The following is a 23,132-nucleotide window of genomic DNA, read 5'->3' as shown; positions in this document are numbered from 1 at the left end:
AGTCCAAGCACAGAGACAGGCCCTTGGGCCCAAACTAGTCCATGCCGAACAAAATGTCCAGCCACACAAACCCTCATTTCCCAGCACTTGGCCCACATTCTTCTAAAATCTTTCCTTTCCATCTATTTATCCAAATGCCTTTGAAATGTTGTTAATGTACCTGCCTCAACCACTACCACTGGCAGCTCATTTCATATGCATACCACCCTTGATGTAAAACAAAAAGCCCATCACGTTCCCTTTTACTCTTCCCCTCTAACTGATGCCATCTAGTCCTCCATTTCCCAACCCTGGGAAAAAACAACTGAGTGCATCCACCCTATCCATGCTTCTTATACACTTCGAGAAGATCCCCCCTCAGTCTCCCACGTTCTAAAGAAAAAAGTCCTAGCTTATCCAACCTCTCCATATAACCTGAAGATTGAGTCCTGGCAACATCCTTGTATATTTCTTCTGCACTCTTTCCAATTTAATAACACCCTTCCTATAGCAAGGTGACCAAAACTGAATACAATCTGCCAAGTGCAGCCTCACCAACATCCTGTAAAATTGCAATAGAACTTGCCAAATTCTATACTGAATGTCTTGACTGATTAAGACCAGCGTGCCAAAAGCCTTCTTCACTGCCCTGTCTATCTCCAGAGAACCATACACCTGAACCCCAAAGGTCCCTCTGTTTCACTACACTCCTTAAAGGCCTTACCATTCACCATGAAACTCTTACCTTGATTTGACTTTCCAAAATGCAAGACCTCTCACTTACCTGTATTAAACTCTATTTGGCATTGCTTGGCCCATGTCCCCAGCTGATCAAGGTCCTACTTCAATACCAGTCTCACTGTAGATGACACTAAAAGAGGTGGTATCATGGACAAATCTACTAATCATACCTTGGACATTCTCATCCAAGTCATTGATATAGATAATAAACAGCAAAGGGCCCAGCATCAACCCCTGAGACACTCCACTAGTCACAGGCCTCCAGCCTGACGAGCATCTTTCCACTATCACCCTCTGCTTCCTATCATCAAGCCAATCAAGCATCCAATTTGCCATCTCCCCTGGATTCCATATGATCTAACCTTCCAGAGCAGCCTACCATGTGGAACCTTATCAAAGGTCTTACTCAAATCCATGCAGACTACATCTATCACCCTTCCTAGTTACTTCAAGGAACTCTTAACATATTTGTGAGGCATGATCTCCCACACACAAAGCATGTTGAATACTCCTATTCAAACCCTGTCTTTCTAAATGCATGTATACCTTATCTCTCAGAACCTTCTCACGTAACATATGTTATAGGTTTACTAGTCTATAGCTCCCAGGCTTTTCTTTGCAGACCTTCATAAGGTCACAACATTCGCTACCCTCCAGTCTTCCAGAATTTCACCCGTAGCTAATGACGATGCAAAAATAACAGCCAGGCCCTCTGCAATTTATTCTCTAGTCTCTTGCAGTGTTCTTGGATACATTTAGTCAGGACCAGGAGATTTATCCACGTTCATACATCAACTAGACACAAAAAGACATAACCACTCTCACTAGTACCCTTACATACAGGTGAGGAAGGACACCACTTAGACTGGGATAACACACCCATCCTGGGACAAGCCAAGGAGAGACATGCAAGAGAATTCCTAGAAGCATGGCATTCCAACCGGAACTGTATCGATTTGGACTACATCTACAACCCTCAGAAAAAGAACAGGAAATGACATCACCAACTCAAGGAAACCAAAACACAAATAGAAAGCAGCGCATAACCCTAGTGCATCATCGGAAGCACACTGATGATGTTACCCAGTACGGTGACGAAACATCTGAAAACGAACCTTCCAGCTCAGACAGCAAACTTACATCCAGAACTTTCGTACATTCTAATACATCTAATACCACTTCTACTGTGATAATGGCCTGTCCAAGATGTTACCATTAACTTCCCCAAGTTCCCAAGTCTTCACATCTTTCTCCATTGTAAATACAGGAGCAATATTCATTGAGGACCTTGCCAATTCCCTGCAATTCTACACATACATGCCTACTTTGGCCCCTGAGGGTTGCTATTCTCATTCTAATTATTCTTTTTCCTTTAATCTATTTAAAAGAACCTCTGAATTCAACCTTTTTTTTGTGGTTCTGTTCGCCGAGCTGGAAGTTTTTGTTGCAAACGTTTCGTCCCCTGGCTAGGCGACATCATCAGTGCTGTGGAGCCTCCTGCGAAGCGCTTCTTTGATGTTTCTTCCGGTATTTATAGTGGTCTGTCCTTGCCGCTTTCGGTTGTCAGTTTCAGCTGTCCGCTGTAGTGGTTGGTATATTGGGTCCAGGTCGATGTGTTTGTTGATGGAGTTTGTGGATGAATGCCATGCCTCTAGGAATTCCCTGGTTGTTCTCTGTCTGGCTTGCCCTATGATAGTGGTGTTGTCCCAGTTGACTGGGACAACACCACTATCATAGGGCAAGCCAGACAAAGAACAGCCAGGGAATTCCTAGAGGCATGGCATTCATCCACAAACTCCATCAACAAACACATCGACCTGGACCCAATATACCAACCACTAAAGCGGACAGCTGAAACTGACAACCGGAAGCGGCAAGGACAGACCACTATAAATACCGGAAGAAACATCAAAGAAGCGCTTCGCAGGAGGCTCCAAAGCACAGATGATGTCGCCTAGCCAGGGGACGAAACGTTTGCAACAAAAACCTCCAGCTCGGCGAACAGAATCACAACAACAAGCACCCGAGCTACATATCTTCGCACAAACCTTGATCACACTATTTTTTTTTGGCCAAGGCTATTTTAATATGCACTTGATAAGGCAAAGGTGCAGTCAGTGTGATGGGTTGCAGTGTGTCTAATTTAATGCAAGTATTAGGAATAAGGGTGATGAACTCAGAGCATGGATCAGTAGTTAGAACTATGATGTCATGGCCACTACAGAGACTTGGATATCACAGGGTCAGAAGTGTTGGTTGGATGTTCCAAGGTCTACATATTTCAAAAGGAATGGCATGGAGTGTAAAAGAGGTGGAGGAGTGGCATTGCTACTCAGGGCTAGTATCACAGCTGCAGAAAGGGAGGTCGTCAAGGAGGGTTTGTCTACAGAATCAGTATGGGACAAAGTCAGAAACAGGAAAGGGGCAGTCACTTTATTGGGAGTTTTTAACAGACCCCCAATAGCAATAGAGACACTGAGGGGCAGATTGGGAAGCAGATTTTGGAAAGGTGTTGAAGTAACAGTGCTGTTGTCATGGATGACTTTAACTTCCCTAATATTGATAAGCACCTCGTTAGTTCAAATAGTTTGGATGGAGCAGTTTTTTTTTCCAGGGTGTGTCCAAGAAGGATTCCTGATGCAGTATGTAGATAGGCCGACCAGAGGGGTGGCCATATTGGATTTGGTGCTTGGCAATGAACCAGGTCAGGTATCAGATCTCTTGGCAGGAGAGCATTTCTTGAACTTATTATACTCATGGAAAAGGATAGGAAGAGATGGTATTGGAAAGTATTTAATTCAGGGAGAGGGAATTACCATGCTCTTAGGCAGGAATTGAAGCAGCTAAATTGGGAACAGATGTTCTCAGGGAAATGCACAAGTGTGGAGGTTATTTAGGCAGCACATACTGATGGTGCTGGACAGTTTTGACCCACCAAGGCAAGGAAGGGATGGTAGTGTGAAAGAACCTTGGGTGACAAGGGATGTGGAATATCTAGTCAAGAGGAAGAAGGAAGCTTACTTTTGGTTGAGAAAGCAAGGATCACAAGGGGATTTAGAGGATTACAAAGTGGCCAGGAAGATACTGAATGGACTTAGGAGAGCTAGAAAGGGGCATGAAAAAGCTTTAGCTGGTTGGATTAAAAAACCCTAAGGCCTTCTACACTTATGTGAGGAACAAGAGGTTGGTTAGAGTGTGGACAGAACTTGTGCCTGAAGTCGAAGGAGATAGGGGTGTTCCTTATTGAATACTTTGCTTTGGTATTCACTATTGAGAGGGAACTTGACATTTCTGAGGACAGCTTGAAACAGACTGACAGACTTGAACAAATTGATATTACGAAGGAGGATATGCTGAAAATTTTGAAAATCATAAATTATAGATAAATCACCTGGGCCAGATGGGATATACCCGAGGTTTCTCCAGGAAGCAAGAGTTTGCTGCACCGTTGGCGATGATCTTTACATCATTGTCCACTGGAGTAGTGCCAGATGATTGGAGGGTGACAAAGGTTATTCCCTTTTTTCAAGAAATGGAACAAGGATAATCTTGGGAATTCTAAACCAGTCAGTCTCATATCTGTGGTGGGTAAAGTACTGGAGAGGATTCTGACAGACAGGATTTATGATTACTTGGAAAACCAAAGTTTGATTAGAGATAGTCAGCATGTTTTTGAGGGGGGCAGGTCATGCTTCACAAACCTGACTGAATTCTTTGAGCATGTGAGAAAACACACTGATGAAGGTAGAACAGTGGAGTGGTGTACATGGGTGTTAGCAAGGCGTTTGATAAGGTTGCCCAATGGTAGGCTCATTCAGAAAGTAAGGAGGCATGGGATACAAGGACATCTAGCTGTCTGGATACAGAATTTGATCATGGCAGATGGCAAGTATTCAGCCTGGAGCTCGGTTACCAGCAGTGTTCCACAGGGATCTGTTCTGTGACCTCTGCTCTTTGTGATTTTTATAAATGACTTGGATGAGGAAGTAGAAGGGTGGGTTACTAAGTTTGCTGATGACATGAAAGTTGGTGGAGTGGTGGTTAGTGTGGAGGGTTGTTGTAGCTGCAAAGGGACATTGACAGGATGCAGAACTGGGCTGAGAAGTGGCAGATGAAATCCAATCTGGAAAAGTATGAAGCAATTCACTTTCAAAGGTCAAATTTGAATGCAGAACACAGGGTTAAAGGCAGGATTCTTGGCAATGTTGAGAAACAGAGGAACCTTGGGGTCCTTGTCCAGGTATCCCTCAAAGTTCCTACCCAACTTGTTAGGGTTGTCAAGGCGGCATATGCTGTATTGGCTTTCATTTGTAAGTGTTGAGTTCAAGAGCTACAAGGTTATGCTGCAACTCTATAAAGCCTTGGTTAGACCACACTTGGAATATTGAGTTCAGTTTTGATTGCCTCATTGTAGGAAAGATGTGGAAGCTTTAGATAGGGTGCAGAGGAGATTTTCCAGGATGCTGCCCGGACTGGAGGGCAGGTCTTAGGAAGAAAGGTTGAGGGAAATACGGCATTTCTCATTGGACCAATGAAGGACAAGTGGTGACTGGATAGAGGTAGACATAATAATGAGGCGTAGATAGAGTGGATAGCCAGAGATTTCTTTCCAGGTCAGAAATGGCAATCATGAAGGGGATTAATTTTAAAGGTGATGGAGGAAGATTTAGGGAAGATGTCAGAAGTAGGTTCTTTACACAGAGTAGTGGGTGCACTGAATGCACTGTCAGCAGTCATAGTAGAGTCAGATACATTAGGAACATTTTAGCAACTCTTGGATCGACACATGGAAGATTGTAACTGAAGGGTACAATTTTGTAAATTAAATAAATTTACAAAAAGGCAAAATGTGTACTACAAGGATAAATTATGTAAACCGGTCAGAACCAACCATTCCATAGAAGTGCAAATCAAGCTTGAAGACCAAAACCTCAGACATATGGTAATTTTCCAGATTTATCAACTTTAACAATTTCAGATCATAATCTCAATCCTTTATCCTTCCTTGTCCGATCTTGCTTCTTTTCCTTTGTAATTTTTGATCTTCACCTTGCTTTTCTCGTATGCTTTCATAAAGCAGCTGTTCAGTATTCTGCCACTCACAACTCCTCTGCACCTATCTCACGTTGGTTTATTTTTGTCCCACCACTTCTCCCTTTGTTTCTGTCCCATAAAATCATTTAGGAATCTCCTGTATTCCCCTCCATCCTTCATCGACATTTCGATTAGTTTCTTCATCCTCCCTACTTAACATAAAAGTTGTTACTTCTTTTCTCACCATTCTGATGAAAAGACCTTAACCTGAAATTTTAACTGTTCCCCTCTCAAAATGCTGCCAGGGTTGTTCAATATATCTAAAGCAGGGGGTTTTGAAGAGTCACTGGACACGAAATGTTAACTCTGCTTTCTCTCCACAGATGCTGCCAGATCTGAATTTTTCCAGTAATTTCTATTTTTGTTGCTGCTGAATATTTCCCCTTTCCTTTTTGTAAGCCATCCTTTTTGCTACTTTACATCAGCAATGTGGCAGATGAATCGGTCAACGCAAGCACGCAACATTCAGGTTTCAGATACTGAACAGTAGCACTGCATTATTACACGTGTAGGCACAAATTGGAGCAGGGAAAGGCTGTCTGTCTGTCTGTCATCCTATGCATCAGTTTTCAAGCATGGTCTGGTTTGCCACTGCCTGCTGCTCAAACTGCAATAAATGATTACTGAAACTAATTCATACCACATCAGTGCTCATATGCGACAACATGATTTAATTTCCCTCTTTGCCTTTGTTATGTTTCCAAAACACCAAGAGACAGCGCTGAACTAATGATGCAAGATCAACGAGGGCACAAACTTCTTTGCAAATAGACTATGTTAATGACCCTTGAAAGCCATAATCCCCGACAAAATTGAGAGCGCAGAAGCCAATTTAATGCAAACAACAAGACTGCCTTTCAGTACTGCACATAAACAAAACTGATCTGGATCAAAACCTGACCTGACGTGCCTGTGCTTTTACAGACGTGATAATATTGCACAGTCCTCAGAATCCATTTCCACGGTCTACACTCTCCATTTGGGATCAATTACCCTATTTAATGTTTGAGCTGTACACTTGTGAGATGTATCATGGTTATTGACAGGATAAAAGTTGAGGAAGTATTTTGGCTCACATTTTGTGGGGATATTGGGAACAAAACTTTCAGAGAATGCTGTAGTATAACCGACAGCATTTTCTTGGTTCCACGCGAAAACAAGGGAGGAGGAAAATCCAGAAGATGCTACCAATGATTCTACTTTCTCCAGAGGGTGACTAAGTCAACATCAATTATAGAACTAACAGGAACTTCAAGTCTTGCACAATTATTCTTGCTATAAAATCACTTGAACAGTTATACTACACTGAACTGGGCATAACTGGATTTTTGGAGACTTACCAACTTCATATCTGCTGAAAAATATTTTTGGTGGCCCTAAAAACTAACTTTTTTGCAGAATATCAAATTTCGCCATAATCATCATAACCTTTCCAAAAGGTAGTTCACCACTATCTGAAAGTAATCTTATTCGGGGAGGTGATGGCCTAGTGGTATTATCACTGGACTGTTAATCCAAGGACTCAGCTCATGATCTGGGGACCTGGGTGTGAATCCCACCACAGCAGATAGTGGAATTTGAATTCAATAAAATGAAAATTTGGAATTAAGAGTCTAATGACAATCATGTTCCTATTGTTGATTGTCAGAAAAAAACCCATCTGGTTTGTTAATGTCCTTTAGGGAAGGAAGCGACCATCTGGTGTACATATGACTCCAGACCCACAGCAAATCAGGTTGACTCCTAACTGCCCTCTGGGCCATTAGGGATGGACAATAAATGCTGCTTAGCCAGCAACCCCCTTATCGCTTGAATTAATAAAAGAAAGTAAAACAAAAAGAGGGGCTTCAGGTACAAGAAATTTTCAGTTATGAGGTTACATTGAAGAAATGGGGACTCTTCTTGGACAGTAGACAGCCAAGAAATGATCTGATAAAGGTTTTCAAAATCATGAGCTGGTTGGAGAGGGGAGATATGGAAAAGCTGCTCTGGTTTGTTAAAAGTATACTGACAGATGTGTAAATGAAGCAAAGATAACATGAAGGGGAACAAAAACACTATTACACAACAGATAGTGAGGGTATGGAGTACACTGCCCGGAAATTTGGTGGAAGCAGGCTCAATCGAGGCATTCAGGTGGTGATTGGCTGGTTATAGTGTGTGAAGAAATGGGCGGGGAGGGTGGAAACAGCAGGAGATTGGCATTAGGTAATGATGCCCATTTGAAGAGCCAGTGTAGGTACAATTGGCAGAATGGGTTTCCTCCTGCACAGTAACAATTGTGTGGAAGTTGACCTGTTCGGTTCCTGTTCTATTTGCCTTCCTTCCAAAACTACTATTGCTAAACCACTTTCAAATCATAGATTGCTGTGTTAATGAGTGGCTAAATGACTAAATACATACAATTCAAAATCCGTCCACATCACATTGCTAAACCATTTACGTTCCCTTCCATATCTTGAGCGTTCTCCACTTACACACATTTTGAAATGCCAGTCACAACTATTTAAATGAAAAAAGGTTCTTGTCATGAATATTTGAATAAAAATAAATTCTTGGATGATATAATCAAAATAATATCAGCGGATGATTCAGTGAACGATATCAGTGAATGATTCACTCACTCAAATCTTTTTCTTGGATGCTAAATCTGACATGTGCACTATTTTAAAAACCTTCACCTATTCGGACCAAAAAGCCAGTTGTGTTTGTCCAGCTCCTTTATAAAAGGTAATGAAAATGCCCCAAAGCATTTTACAAGATTACACAAAATTTAGCACTGAGTTATTCAGATAGTTGACTGAAATTAGGATCCAAGTAGATCTGAAGGTGTATGGGCTGGGTGGGGGTGGGGGTGGGGGTGGGGGTGGGGGGTGGGGGGGGAGGAAGAAAATCAAAAAAGACAAAGAAATATGAAGGACAGCTAACCAGAAAGAAAACAAGAGAGCAAAAAGGACAGACAAAAGATAAGATGAAATGAAAAGGATAGGAGTTGGAAAGGTGGATCATTCAGCATTTAATGTCTTTGGCAGGCAACGGGTACCTCACTTATATTGCAACGAGTAAAATTGGAATTGCACAAGCAGCCAGAATTGGAGGACCACAGGTATCAAAGTGCAACATTAAAATGGTAATGCTAGCATCTAGTGAGTTAAACAAAGCTTCTTACTCAATATCACCATGATCAATACAGACCTACGGAAGCAGTCCGTGCTCAAATGCAACAAGATCTGGACAATATCCAGGCTTGGGTCGACAAGTGGCATACAAATGCCAGACAATGACCATCACCAATAAGAGACACTCTACCCAATGCCCCTTGGCACTCCAATGGTATTACCATCACCAAATCCTGCACTGTCAACCATCTTGGGGTTCCCATTGACCAAAAACTCAACTGGACATATCACGTAAGCACAGTGGCTACAAGAACAGTTCAGAGGCTAGGAATACTGCAGCGAGTAACTCAAGGCACAAGAAAGGAGTGTGATGGAATACTCCCCACTTGCCTGGATGGGTATTGCTCCAACAACACTAAAGAAGCTTGACGCTATCCAGGACAAAGTAACCCCAGAACCGTCACCACATCTACAAACATTCCATCCCTCCACCACTGGCGCTCAGTAGCAGCAGTGTGTACTATCTACAAGAAATCCACTGCAGAAGTTCAAAGATCCTTAGACTGCATCTTCCAAATCCATGACCAACTCTATCTAGAAGGACAAAAGCAGCAGGTATTTAGGAATACCACCACCTGCAAATTCCCCTCCAAGCCACTCACCACCCTGACTTGGAAATATACCACCGTTCCTTCAGTTGTTGGGTCAAAATCCTGGAATTCCCTCCCTACTGCTATAGTGGGTCAACCCACAGCAAGTGCAGCGATTCAAGAAGGCAGCTCACCACCATCTTCTCAAGGGCAAATAGGGATGGGTTATCAATGTGGCCAGCTAGTGATGCCCAAGTCCTACAAATGAATAACATTCTTAAAAATCTAAACTATAGAAAGGACACCCATATACACGCAAACCAGAATTACGATAAAAGGATATCAAACTATTTGCAGGCAGGTTTCTGGATTATTTATTATGGTTACTTGTGTAATTCTACATGTTTTGGCAAGCTTTTCAGATTTGCCTAATATTGCCTACTATTTTACAGGTCTGAATTGTTTTTGTGGTCACTTAAACACTTAAGCTGAAACTAGGTGTTTCAAGAGATATAAGCTGATACTTAATGGAGTCTTTTTGATGAGGTAACAGAGTGTTGATAACATAACTGAAGTGTTGTCTATGGAATTTCAAGAGGCATTTGATAAATACGCTTGTCAGATGAGTTTCTCCTTGATACAAGGGAAAGCAACAGCATAAACAAAGTTGGCAGAGTATTGGGAATCAATAGTGCAGAATGGTGGTTTTTAGAATGTAAATAAGGGGAGTCCCGCAGAATTATGTATGAGATCCACAGATTTTCTCATCCTATACTAATAACTTGAACACATTTATTCAGGAAACAGCTTTGTAATTTGTGGATGACACCAAACAAAGTATTAAACTGCATGGAGGACAACAATCTTCAGAGGAATATGGATAGCTATAATGAAACCCATACAGAGGAGGCCGTGTTATACTCAGCAGGGGGATGGGAATCTGAGGTGTAGTTCCAGTGCACAGGAGGATTGAGGAGGGAGGACAGGGACAGGGTTTCTCAGTCACAGGAGTGTGCTAGGTGACAGCAAACTGGTTGAAGTGTGTCTATTTCAATGCCAGAAGTATCCGAAATAAGGTAGGTGAGCCTGCAGCATGGATAGGTACCTGGGACTTGGATGTTGTCGCCATTTTGGAGACATGGATAGAGCAGGGTCAGGGTCTTTCATTAAGATCAGGGAAGGTGATAAAAAGAGGGGGAGGTGTGGCTTTGTTAGTCAAGGACAGTATAACAGAGGCTTAAAGAAATTTTGATGAGAAATCGTTTACTGAAGTGGAATGGACTGAGGCTAGAAACAGAAGAGGGGAGGTCATTCTGTTGGAAGCTTTCTTTTTCCCCAAGGCCTCTGCAGAGTTCCAGGGAGGTGGAAGAGAGGATTGGCAAAATGGTTCTGGATAGAAGTGAAAGGAACAGGGTGGTCATTATCGAGGAATTAAACTTCCCCAACATTGACTGGAAATACTAGAACTCTAGTATGTTGGATGGATCAGGTTTTGTCCAAAGTGTGCAGGAGGATTTCCTGACACAGTATGTCAAAGGGCCAACAAGAGGGGAGGCCACAGCGGATCTGGTGCTTGGTAATGAACCAGGCCAGGTTTCTGATTTAGTGGTAGTGAGCACTTGAGGGAGTGACCGATCTTGGTTATGTTTAGTTTAGCGATGGAAAGGGATAGGTACATGCCATAGGCCAAGAGTTATAGATGGGGGAAGGGCAATTATAATGTGATTAGGCAAGATTTAGGCAGCATAGAATGGGGTAACAAAATGCTGGGAATGGGGACAATTGAAATGTGGAGCTGGTTTAAGGAATAGACATTGTGTGTCCTTGATAGGTATATACCCGTCTGACAGGGAGGAAGTGATAAGGTAAGGGAACCATGGTTTACTCAAGAAATTGTATCACTTGTTAAGCAGAAGAGGGAGGCTTATGGGACGTTGAGATGAGATGGTTCAGATGAGACGATGGAGGGTTACAGATTAGCTAGGAAGGATTTACAGAGACAGTTAAGAGGAGCAAGGAGGGGACATGAGCAGTCTTTAGCAAGTAGAATAAAGGAGAACTCTAAAGCTTTCTATTGGTATGTGAGGAATAAAAGGATGACTAGGGTAGGAATAGGGCCAGTCAAAGACAGAAGTGGAAGTTGTGTGTAGACCCTGCGGAGATCGGAGAGGTGCTAAATGAATATTTCTCACCTGTTTTCACTCAGGAAAAGGAGAATATTGTAGCGAAGACTGAGATACAGGCTATTAAACTAGAAAGGATTGAGGTTAGTCAGGAGGAGGTTTTATCAATTCCAGAAGGAATGAAAGTAGACAAGTTCGCTGGGTCAGATGGGATGTATTCTGGGGAGCTAGGGAGGAGATGGCAGAGTCTTTGGCCTTTATCTTTTGAGTCATCAGTGTCTACAGGTATAGTACCAGAGGACTGGAGGATTGCAAATGTGCCCTTGTTCAAGAAGGGCAGTAGAGATTATACCCAGGTGATTATAGACCACTGATCCTTATGTCTTTTGTAAGGAAAGGTTTGGAAAGGATTTTAAGAGATAGGATTTATAATCATCTAGCAAGCAACAGAGAGAGTCAACATGGTTTAGTCAAGGGTAGGTCGCATCTCATGAACATCATTAAGTTTTTTGATAAGGTGACAAAGTATGTAGATGAGGGTAGGGCAGTTGACGTGGTGTACATGGACTTCAGAAAAGTCTTTGATTAGGTTCCACATGGTAGGCTACTGGAGAAAAATGCGGAGGTATGACATTGAGGGTGATTTAGCAGTTTGGATTAGAAGCTGGCTTTCTGTAAGAAAGCAGCAAGTAGTGTTTGATAGAAAGTATTCAACCTGGAGTCCGGTTACTAGTGGTGTGCTACAAGGATCTGTTTTGGGACAACAGCTGTTCGTCATTTTTATAAATGACTTGGACGCAGGCATCAGTGGATGGGTTAGTAAGTTTGCAGATGACACTAAAGTTGGTGGAGTGGTGGACAGTGTGGAAGAATGTTACAGGTTGCAGGAGGACTTAGATAAATGACAGAATTGGGCTGAAATGTGCCAAATGGAGTTCAATGCAGAAAAATGTGAGGAGATTCACTTTGGGAAGAATAACAAGGCAGAATATTGAGCTAAAGGAAAGATTCTTGGTAGTGTGGATGTGCAGAGAGATCTTGGCATTCACGTACACAGATCTCTGAAAGTTGGCACCCAGGTTGATAGGGCTGTTAAGGCAGCATACGGTGTGTTAAGTTTCATTGGAAGAGGGATTGAGTTCCAGAGCTGTGATGCCATGCTGCAACTTAACAAAAAGTTAGTCGGCCTCACATGGAATATTGTGTACAGTTCTGGTTGCCATATTTCAGGAAGGATGTGGAAGCATTGGAAAAGGTGCAAAGGAGATTTATTAGGATGTTGCCTGGTCTGGAGGAAAGGTCTTATGAGGAAAAGCTGAGAGACTCCAATCTGTTCTCATTGGAGAGAAGGCAGCTAATAGGGGATTTAATAGAGACATACAAGATGATCAGAGAATTAGATAGGGTGGATAGTGAGAGTCTTTTTCCTTAGAAGATGACAACAGCTTATACAAGGGGACATAGCTGTAAATGGAGTGGTGATAGATTTAAGATAGATGTCAGAGGCAGGTTCTTTATGCAGACAGTGGTAAGGGCGTGGAATGCCCTGCCTGCCAATGTAGTTAACTCAGCCAAATTAGGGGCATTTAAAAGAGTCCTTGGATAAGCATAAGGATGATGATGGGATAGTGTAGGGAGATGGGCTTAGATTAGTTCACAGGTTGGTGTAACATTGAGTGCCAAAAGGGCCTGTTCTGCACTGTATTGTTCTATACGTTGGTAGGAAGAAGGGAGGAATATAAAGGATACAATTTTAAATTAGAGAGGGAAAAAGGGTCATAGACTGGTGGTGGGGGGGTACATGTGCACACTTCAATGAAGATATTAAGGCAGGCCAAGTAAATTAAAAAACTCATACAGAATCTTGGCTGTTATAAGCAGACAAACCAAAGCAAGCAAGTAATGGTGGACCTTTGAATGTAATCTATCAACCTCAACTAGAGTGCATTTCATTACTGCAAACTTTGGGCATTGCAGCTCCGGAAGAATATGAAGGCTTGAAAGAGGGTAAAGACAAAGCTTGCAAGCATGTCTCAAGGAGTGTAGAACTACAGTTTAATGGATAGATTGGAGCAACTAAAGTTGTTCTCCTTTGAGAAGGAGGAAAGTAAATTTGATAGAGATGTTCAAGATCATGAGGGGTTCAGACCTAGTACACGGAAATAAACTATTCTCGCTAATGGAAGGTTCAAGAACGGTTTGAAGGCTATTGAAGGGAAACAATGGCAACAGGAGGATACATATGTAAATATACAGACACACAGCAAGTGGCTATTAACTGGAATTCACCACCTAAGAGTACGATGGAGATAGATTCAATTGTAGCTTTCAAAATAAAATTAGATAATTACCTGAAGAACATATTTAGAGTACTACATGGAAAAGGACAGGCGAACTGAACTGAACTAACTATACTGCTCCCACAGGGACACAATAGGCTGAATGGCCTCATTCCCCACTGTAAGCATTCTATGTTTCATTAGCTTTGGAGATTCATATAGCTGGAGGTAGCTACATAGAGGGGTGGAGTCAGACCATGTAGGAATTTGAACACTCAGGCAGAAATTTGAAAAATCAACTTCAGAAAAAGGACAAACAATAACAGAAATTAAATGTGACATTAAGATGTTAGACAGCAGTGTTTTTCAGACACATTTATATCCACAATTTAGCACAAAGCCTTCCTAATGCAAATCAGCAACAGAAAGTGAAGGAACATAACTCTGCAAGAGTTTTTTTTCTTTTAAAAAGAGACTGCACACACAATCCCTAAGAAATGATATTGGCAAAATTATAGGATAAGTCACTAGTCTGAAGCAGAGCCAAGTAATGAGGCCTAACGTTATAAATGAAGTACATCCTGTGTAAAACTGGAAGAGTCTACATGACTAGAATAATAATTGATCATACTTTACAACGAGAGTCCAGTGACTCATCTCCAGGCATCCTTAATAAGGATGGTGCCATAAGAAAATCACAGGACATGATCCTCATGGCGGTGTCAGTCAGTGCACTTGGTGGTTAAGGAGGGATTAAATGTGTTAATGAGAGGGGAACAGGTTTGAGATTAAACCATGTATAATACAACTTTCTATAAAATAATACTAAAATTTTCTATGATTGCAGTGGAAGAACTGTATTTGCTCAACAAATTTCTAGTTATATTTAAAACCATGGTACCATTTGTGAAACACTTCCATTACTGCTTCCATTCCAGAGTGGATAATCTATGGATGTTCAGAAGATCAACGGCCATAACGGTCAAATATAATTCCTTAAATTGGAACAAAATTGCTGCTGCTGGAGGACATCTCACTGCATGATATTTTAAAAGAAGTCATGATATCAAGGCAATTCACTCAGCAAGATTAGTATTTTCAGCCACAACATAAAGCAAAAGGCAACGTACGTGGTCAATTCATGATCATCTAATTACCTTTTGTTACTAAGCTGAATTCTTGACCAATAGAGAGGCTTCATTGGGCGAGTTGGATCAACTGGAACTTTCCTTGGCAATTTATCTTTAGTCATTCCCAGTGCAAAAATTCCGGCCGGAAGAGGCGGCGGGAGGAAACCACAGCCTGGCGGAGGGAAGGATGGTGCTGGGGGAGGGGGAGGGGGAGGAGGGGCCGTGGATCCAGGCAAGGGAGGAGGAGGAGGGGGAGGGAGCGTAGATCCCGGGAGAGGGGGAGGTGGGAGCACACACCCTGGCAGAGGCGGTGGGGGTGGGGGCAACAATGATCCTGGGAGAGGGGGTAGGGGAGGGGGAATAGGCACAGCTGACCCCGGGAGAGGGGGTGGGGGAGGGGGAATAGGTAGCGCAGACCCTGGGAGAGGGGGTGGGGGAGGAGGAGTGGGCAGCACTGACCCCGGGTGAGGGGGTGGGGGAGGGGGAATAGGTAGCGCAGACCCTGGGAGAGGGGGTGGGGGAGGAGGAGTGGGCAGCACTGACCCCGGGAGAGGGGGTGGGGGAGGAGGAATAGGTAGCGCAGACCCTGGGAGAGGGGGTGGGGGAGGGGGTGCAGGTAACAGAGACCCTGGCAGAGGTGGGGGAGGTGGAGGAATGGGTAATGCAGACCCCGGTAGAGGGGGAGGGGGCGGGGGAATGGGTAACGCAGACCCTGGTAGAGGGGGAGGGGGCGGGGGAATAGGTAAGGCAGACTCCAGTAGAGGTGGAGGGGGCGGGGGAATGGGTAACGCAGATCCAGGCAGAGGGGGAGGTGGTGGGGGAGATGGTAAGTCCGAGCCTGGGAGAGGGGGTGGAGGAGGGGGAGCAGGTAAGGCTGACCCCGGCAGAGGGGGTGGAGGAGGGGGTAACACCGATCCTCGGAGAGGAGAAGGGGGTAGTGGAGGGGGTGTGGGTAAAGCTGACCCTGGCAGAGGAGGAGGGGGAAGAGTTTCAGGTTCTGGTAGTGAAGGTGGAAGCTCACAACTGATCGGGGCAGGCAGAGTCGAGCTATCAGACGGTGATGATAGCAGAGTTTCACTGTCAGACAGAGACAGAGAGCCTTGATTGGATATAAACTGCTGTGAAAACACTGCGCTGTTTTGAACCAATGGAGTAGACACTGAAATGGATGTTTCACTTGAAGGAGGCACCAACTGTTGTGACAAAGTACTGTGTGGATACGTTGGAGCTTTTGGCGGTGAGAGAGCTCCAGATACAGAATGATCCTGAGACAAAGAAACCCTACAGTCTAGACTTGGAGGTTGTGATGACTGGCTATCAAATAAAGGCACTTGATCAGTTGTATATTCTTCAGCAGGAGAAGTCTGTACAGATTTAGCATCAACGTAGAAAGTTTGAGAGTTGTGCAGAAGAAAATTCTGCGCATCTGTTTGAGGACAAACGCCAGAAGCAATTGTTGAGACTACATCCTCACTAGCAGATCCATGGTCCTTTAGAGTCCTCTCCTGGTCTAACAAAGCAGAATGCTTCTCCAGTTCAGCTATTTTGGTCCTCAGCTGTTCAATTGTGAGCTCAAGTTTCTGGATAACAGCAACCTGCTCCTCCTTCAATTCTGGTGCTTTTTCTTCATTATCTTTCTGAAAAGGAAGTTGCATCACCAGCATTAGATTCAACTTGCATTTTACACACTTCAGAAAGCAAAGCTGAACACACTAAAAAGAGAACAAGACTGAAACAAAGATAGTCAAATTAGCCCCTTGAGAATGTGTTCTATAATTTAAAGAGACTCTGGCTGATCTACACCCCAAAAAACTATTTACCTACTTTTGACTTCAATACCTTGACAACTTTAAATCATGAAATCCATTCATCAAAGTCATCAAGACCGGACACAACTAGCATCCACAACAGTCATTTGCATGATCGCAGTGTTGCGATTCCTTTTAAAGGTAGCCTAAGCATCACTTAACAATGCTGTTTTGTATTAGATTGCTTCAGTTGATGAAATTTTCTTTGTACCTACCTGATCAAGTCCTTTTGTCATTTCAAACTGCTTGACAAGGTCACCGTTCAACCATCAAGACTCAAGCCAAGTTTATGTAACCTTATCATTCAAGCCCTTAATACAATTCTGAAGAGTCAAAGTTAATGGCGCCTCAGAGGTTCAGGTTCCATAGCCAGACTCCACCTAGAGTACTAAAGTTCCACATGATAGACATTTCATCCAAGCCTTTGATTTTGAGAAGTACAGATGCACTGATGAACCTTTCATTGCTCCACACTAGCTTTTTGAGATCTATTCAGGAGGCTGTACATTCCTCAGCTCCTCCAAAGTGCCTCATCTCTCACCATTAACAATATTTTCAGTTTATCTTTAGATTCTTGAACTGTTCATCTGCCCACATCATCTCAACCTGGCAGTTTTATCCAGTTCTTTAATTGATCTTTTCCATTTACAACCACCTGTCATCACATACAGGATCTCAGCTGCCTCTTTGTTATTTGCAAGTATGAATATGCAATTTCTTCTACATCCTGGGAGAATTTTGGAGGACCCAATATCTCTCTTTAGAAAAGATTTCCATAAGACCATAAGACATAGGAGTGGAAGTAAGGCCATTCGGCCCATCGAGTCCACTTCGCCATTCAATCATGGCTGATGGGCATTTCAACTCCACTTACCCGCATTATCCCCATAGCCTTTAATTCCTTGTGACATCAAGAACTTATTAATCTCTGCCTTGAAGACATTTAGCGTCCCAGCCTCCACTGCACTCTGTGGCAATGAATTCCACAGGCCCACCACTCTCTGGCTGAATAAATGTCTCCGCATTTCTGTTCCGAATTTACCCCCTTTAATTCTAAGGCTGTGTCCACGGGTCCTAGTCTCCTCGCCTAATGGAAACAATTTCCTGCCGACCACCCTTTCCAAGCCATGTATTATCCTGTAAGTTTCTATTAGATCTCCCCTTAATCTTATAAACTCCATTCCATCACATTATTGGAGAATATTTATTCCTATTCTTCAACTCTTTGCTCCCAACCCATTATCAACCCCGGTCACAAAGTTATCTTCAGTTGTGTCCATTCATTTTGCTTTCTAATCTTGGATAGAACTAATTTTACATCTTCTGGAAGTCCATATAGACAATATTCATAGACACTTCTTTATTCACTATGCTTATGTTCTAGTTTCTAAAAAAACTATTTGGATGATAGTTATGAAAATTTGCTTTTCTTAAATATTTTAAATCAACTCCTACTTACAAGTGCTTCAACATATCTCTGATGATAGGTTACAGTGACTGCCGAAAGTTACATGGATTTTCTTCCTTTCATTTAACCTTGCTTATTCAAGTCGCAATTCTTTCCTGCATTTTTACAGTTAAACCCAGTAGGTTCTAGTTTTTACAACAAAACTTTTATGCGTTACTGCTATTTTCCCCTTTTCTTTAACCAGTAAAGCTCATGAAACAAATTTACTCTTGAGATACAGTGTTAGTACCCATACCTCTGGACCAGGAGGCCTGGGTTCAACTTCCCACCGAGAGTCAGAGTTTTACAGCTTGGTAATCAAACCCTTCAGTCTAACTCATTCATGCTGACCAGATATCCTAAATTAATCTGGATCGATTTGCCAGCATTTGGCCCATATTGCTCTGAACCCTTCCTACTCATACAACATTCTAGGTGACTTTTAAAAATGTAACTGTACAAACCTCCACCAATTCCTCTGGCAGCTCATTCCATACATGCACCACTCTCTGCAAAAAACTGGCCCTCAGGTCCCTTTTAAAATTTCTCCCCTTCTCACCTTAAATTTATGTCCTCTAGTTTTGTACTCACCCACCTTGGGGAAAAGACCTTATCTATTTACTATATCCAACTCCCTCATGATTTTATAAACCCCTCTAAGGTCACCTCTCAGTCTCTGATAGTCCGGAGAAAACACCCCCACCTTATTCAGCCACTCCCTAAACGTCAAATCCTCCAACCCTGGCAACATCCTTCAAATCTTTTCTGATGCTTAGAATCAACACATGAACTAGCAAATATCTACAATTTCATCGTCACCCATGATAGTTTCTCACAGATAGATGATCCACTTTAGCATGCTTGGGAAAATTTCCCATTAGCTTTTGATATTCCTTGCAATATCTTTTTTCTTCTACTTTTTGTCTCTTCTATCTTTTGGAGCCAGTCAGGTCATTCAGTTTTCTTTTGTAATCACACAAAGTTTTTAAACTTACGCTGGATCTTACCTGGTTTGTTGCTTGCGATTCAGCTGGAACGTTTTTCTTTTGCATATGCAACATTTTCACATTGTGCCAATTAATTCTTTACATATTTCCCATTATTTACCTGTAGGTTAACTCAGGAATAATTCAACCCAGTTTATTGTGACCAATTCATTAACCATCCATTCATTCAATGGCTGCCTTGCTTAAACGTAAAACTTTAATTTGTGACTCTCCTTCCCCTCAATTAATTTAAACTTCAACCATACTAATGCTATAATTTGCAAACATTTCGTTACTGTCAGATCGTTACATAATTCAAACTTGTTATTCATCAATAGATATAATCTAGTTTGTTCTTGTTAGGTGAATGCACTAGCTAACTATTCTTAATAAATTATAGAAATAGATTTTCTTTTACTATTTGAGCTTCTTGCCTTGCAGCAAGAGAAAATTTCATTATTCCATGATAACCAATTTATTTTTGCATCAGTGAGGCACTTGGCTTGAAGTTTATTCTTGAAGCGTGGGTGACATTGATAATAGTGTATTATGGTCATTATTAAAAAGCCACTGCATAATAGCCTGGTCACAGCGATTATCCAATAAACAATGAGTTAGGGTATGAAGAGTTAGAGTATGACTGGGGTCACATGCAGGTGAGACCACACACCCTACACCAGGGGTCATTAGTCATAAAATAGGTTTTTGTAACAGACCTCACCATGACTAGCCCAGAAATAAATGGATATTTTTAAATTCATTTTCCAACTTACAACATTTGGGGCAACCACGCTAACCATTGGACCAGCTAGTATTCTAATAAAAATGCAATGTTCTTTTATCAATGAAAAGTCCTGCAAAACCTTTTAAATATCTTTTCATTGAAAGGTAGCCTTTCAATTGGTTACATAACTCACATCAAGTGCATTCTGTTTTATAGCAATCAAACACAACAAAGAACTCCCCCTTTGTGCCCTAACAGAATTCCAAAATGTCTGACTAGCCAATGCGGTTTAAAATTTTTCTGAACTTCAATACCCTCGACTTATTTGCTTACCCGACGTGTTATCTCAGGGTTCGCTTGATCAAACTCCTTTTGCTACTGTTCCACCCGCCACTAGTGGCACGTTGGCACAGTGGTTAGCACTGTTGCCTCACAGCGCCTGAGACCCGGGTTCAATTCCCAACTCAGGCGACAGGCTGTGTGGAGTTTGCACGCTCTCCCCGTGTCTGCGTGGGTTTCCTCTGGGTGCTCCGGTTTCCTCCCACAGTCCAGGTGAATTGGCCATGCTAAATTGCCCATAGTGTTAGGTAAGGGGTAAATGTAGGGGTATGGGTGGGGTGCGCTTCGGCAGGTCGGTGTGGACCTGTTTCCACACTAAGTAATCTAATAGTCCATAGACATCTCTTTTCCATCATCAGCCACTCAGCTAGTTTGTATATTATCTGCAAACATATTCATGACATCTCATACATCCAAGCACATCAAAATAGTTGAAATATAGCAGAAACAGCAGGGGAGTACTCAGCCCTGCTGGGCCCTCAGGGAACATACACCGATCAGAAAACACCCACAAATCTTTAGTCCCTGCTTCTGTCAGTCCTCACTAAAACATACATGTCTATCAGTGAACACCAAGTCAACCATGAAACAATGAAATAAGGCAGCATTTTACAACTTTTTCGAAAGTAAAACACCAGCTTTTAAAAAAAAATTGCCTTGTTACATTGGTAACTTGGTGCATTTAAAATGTATCTATCCAAATGTCTTTTTAAACTTGAGTAGGAAAGGTTTGGAGGGCTATGGACCAGCAGGCAGGTGGAACTAGTTTAGTTTGGGATTATGGCTGAAAATGTGTTGCTGGTTAAAGCACAGCAGGTTAGGCAGCATCCAAGGAACAGGAAATTCGACGTTTCGGGCCAGAGCCCTTCATCAGGAATGAGGAGAATGTGCCAGGCAGGCTAAGATAAAAGGTAGGGAGGAGGGACTTGGGGGAGGGGCGATGGAGATGTGATAGGTGGAAGGAGGTCAAGGTGAGGGTGATTGGTTGGAGTGGGGTGGGGGCGGAGAGGTCAGGAAGAAGATTGCAGGTTAGGAGGGCGGTGCTGAGTTGAGGGAACCGACTGAAACAAGGTGGGGGGAGGGGAAATGAGGAAACTGGAGAAATCTGAGTTCATTCCTTGTAGTTGGACGGCGCCCAGGCGGAAGATGAGACGCTCCTCCTCCAGACGTCGTGTTGTTATGTTCTGCCGATGGAGGAGTCCAAGGACCTGCATGTCCTTGGTGGAGTGGGAGGGAGAGTTAAAGTGTTGAGCCATGGGGTGGTTGGGTTGGTTGGTCCAGGCGTCCCGGAGGTGTTCTCTGAAGCGTTCCGCAAGTAGGCGGCCCGTCTCCCCAATGTAGAGGAGGACACATCGGGTGCAGCGGATGCAATAGATGATTTGTGTGGAGGTGCAGGTGAACTTGTGGCGGATATGGAAAGATCCCTTGGGGCCTTGGAGGGAAGTGAGGGAGGAGGTATGGGCGCAAGTTTTACATTTCCTGCGGTTGCAGGGGAAGGTGCCGGGAGTGGAAGTTAGGTTGGTGGGGGGTGTGGACCTGACGAGGGAGTCACGAAGGGAGTGGTCTTTGCGGAACGCTGATCGGGGAGGGGAGGGAAATATATCCCTGGTGGTGGGGTCCGTTTGGAGGTGGCGGAAATGATGGCGGATGATACGCTGTATGCGGAGGTTGGTGGGGTGGTAGGTGAGAACCAGTGGGGTTCTGTCTTGGTGGCGGTTGGAGGAGCGGGGCTCAAGGGCGGAGGAGCGGGAAGTGGAGGAGATGCGGTGGAGGGCATCGTTGATCACGTCTGGGGGGAATCTGCGGTCCTTGAAGAAGGAGGCCATCTGGGCTGTACGGTATTGGAACTGGTCCTCCTGGGAGCAGATGCGGCGGAGACGAAGGATTTGGGAATATGGGATGGAGTTTTTACAGGGGGCAAGGTGGGAGGAGGTGTAGTCCAGGTAGCTGTGGGAGTCAGTCGGTTTATAGTAGATGTCTGTGTTGAGTCGGTCGCCCGAGATAGAAATGGAAAGGTCTAGGAAGGGGAGGGAGGAGTCTGAGACAGTCCAGGTGAATTTGAGGTCGGGATGGAAGGTGTCGGTAAAGTTGATGAACTGTTCAACCTCCTCGTGGGAGCACGAGGCAGCGCCGATACAGTCATCGATGTAGCGGAGGAAAAGGTGGGGGGTGGTGCCAGTGTAGTTGCGGAAGATGGACTGTTCCACATATCCTATGAAGAGACAGGCATAGCTGGGGCCCATGCGGGTGCCCATGGCAACTCCTTTAGTTTGGAGGAAGTGGGAGGATTGAAAAGAGAAGTTATTCAGGGTGAGGACCAGTTCAGTCAGTCAAAGGAGGATGTCAGTGGAAGGGTACTGGTTGGTGCGGCGGGAAAGGAAGAAGCGGAGGGCTTTGAATCCTTCGTGATGGAGGATGGAGGTGTACAGGGACTGGATGTCCATCGTGAAGATAAGGCGTTGGGGACCGGGGAAGCGAAAATCATGGAGGAGGTGGAGGGCGTGGGTGGTGTTCCGAACGTAGATGAGGAGTTATTGGACTAAAGGGGACAGAACCGTGTCGAGGTACGCGGAGATGAGTTCGGTGGGGCAGGAGCAGGCTGAGACAATGGGTCGGCCGGGGCAGTCAGGTTTGTGGATTTTGGGCAGAAGGTAGAAACGGGCGGTGCGGGGTTGTGGGACTATGAGGTTGGAGGCAGTGGATGGAAGATCCCCTGAGGTGATGAGGTTATTCATGGTCTGGGAGATGATGGTTTGAGGTGGGGTCATGGTCA

At 43.6% G+C, this 23,132-nt stretch overlaps 1 protein-coding gene across 1 annotated transcript in view; it reads right to left on the bottom strand.

The window, feature by feature from the left end:
• The window catches only part of fmn2b (formin 2b), a 451,369-nt gene that overhangs the window by 298,988 nt on the left and 129,249 nt on the right, over nt 1-23,132 (bottom strand). Inside the window, exons 5-6 of the mRNA XM_060830804.1 lie at nt 15,549-16,692; nt 15,083-15,317 (exon numbers count right to left, since the gene is read on the bottom strand). Coding sequence (XP_060686787.1) covers nt 15,083-15,317; nt 15,549-16,692 — 1,379 coding nt within the window. The remainder of the gene's footprint in view (nt 1-15,082; nt 15,318-15,548; nt 16,693-23,132) is intronic.

This window comes from Hemiscyllium ocellatum, chromosome 10 (assembly GCF_020745735.1).
Source record: "Hemiscyllium ocellatum isolate sHemOce1 chromosome 10, sHemOce1.pat.X.cur, whole genome shotgun sequence".
Taxonomy (NCBI): domain Eukaryota; kingdom Metazoa; phylum Chordata; class Chondrichthyes; order Orectolobiformes; family Hemiscylliidae; genus Hemiscyllium; species Hemiscyllium ocellatum.
The sequence above is the reverse complement of the archived record's forward strand: the minus strand, read 5'-3'. Positions and strand labels throughout refer to the sequence as shown.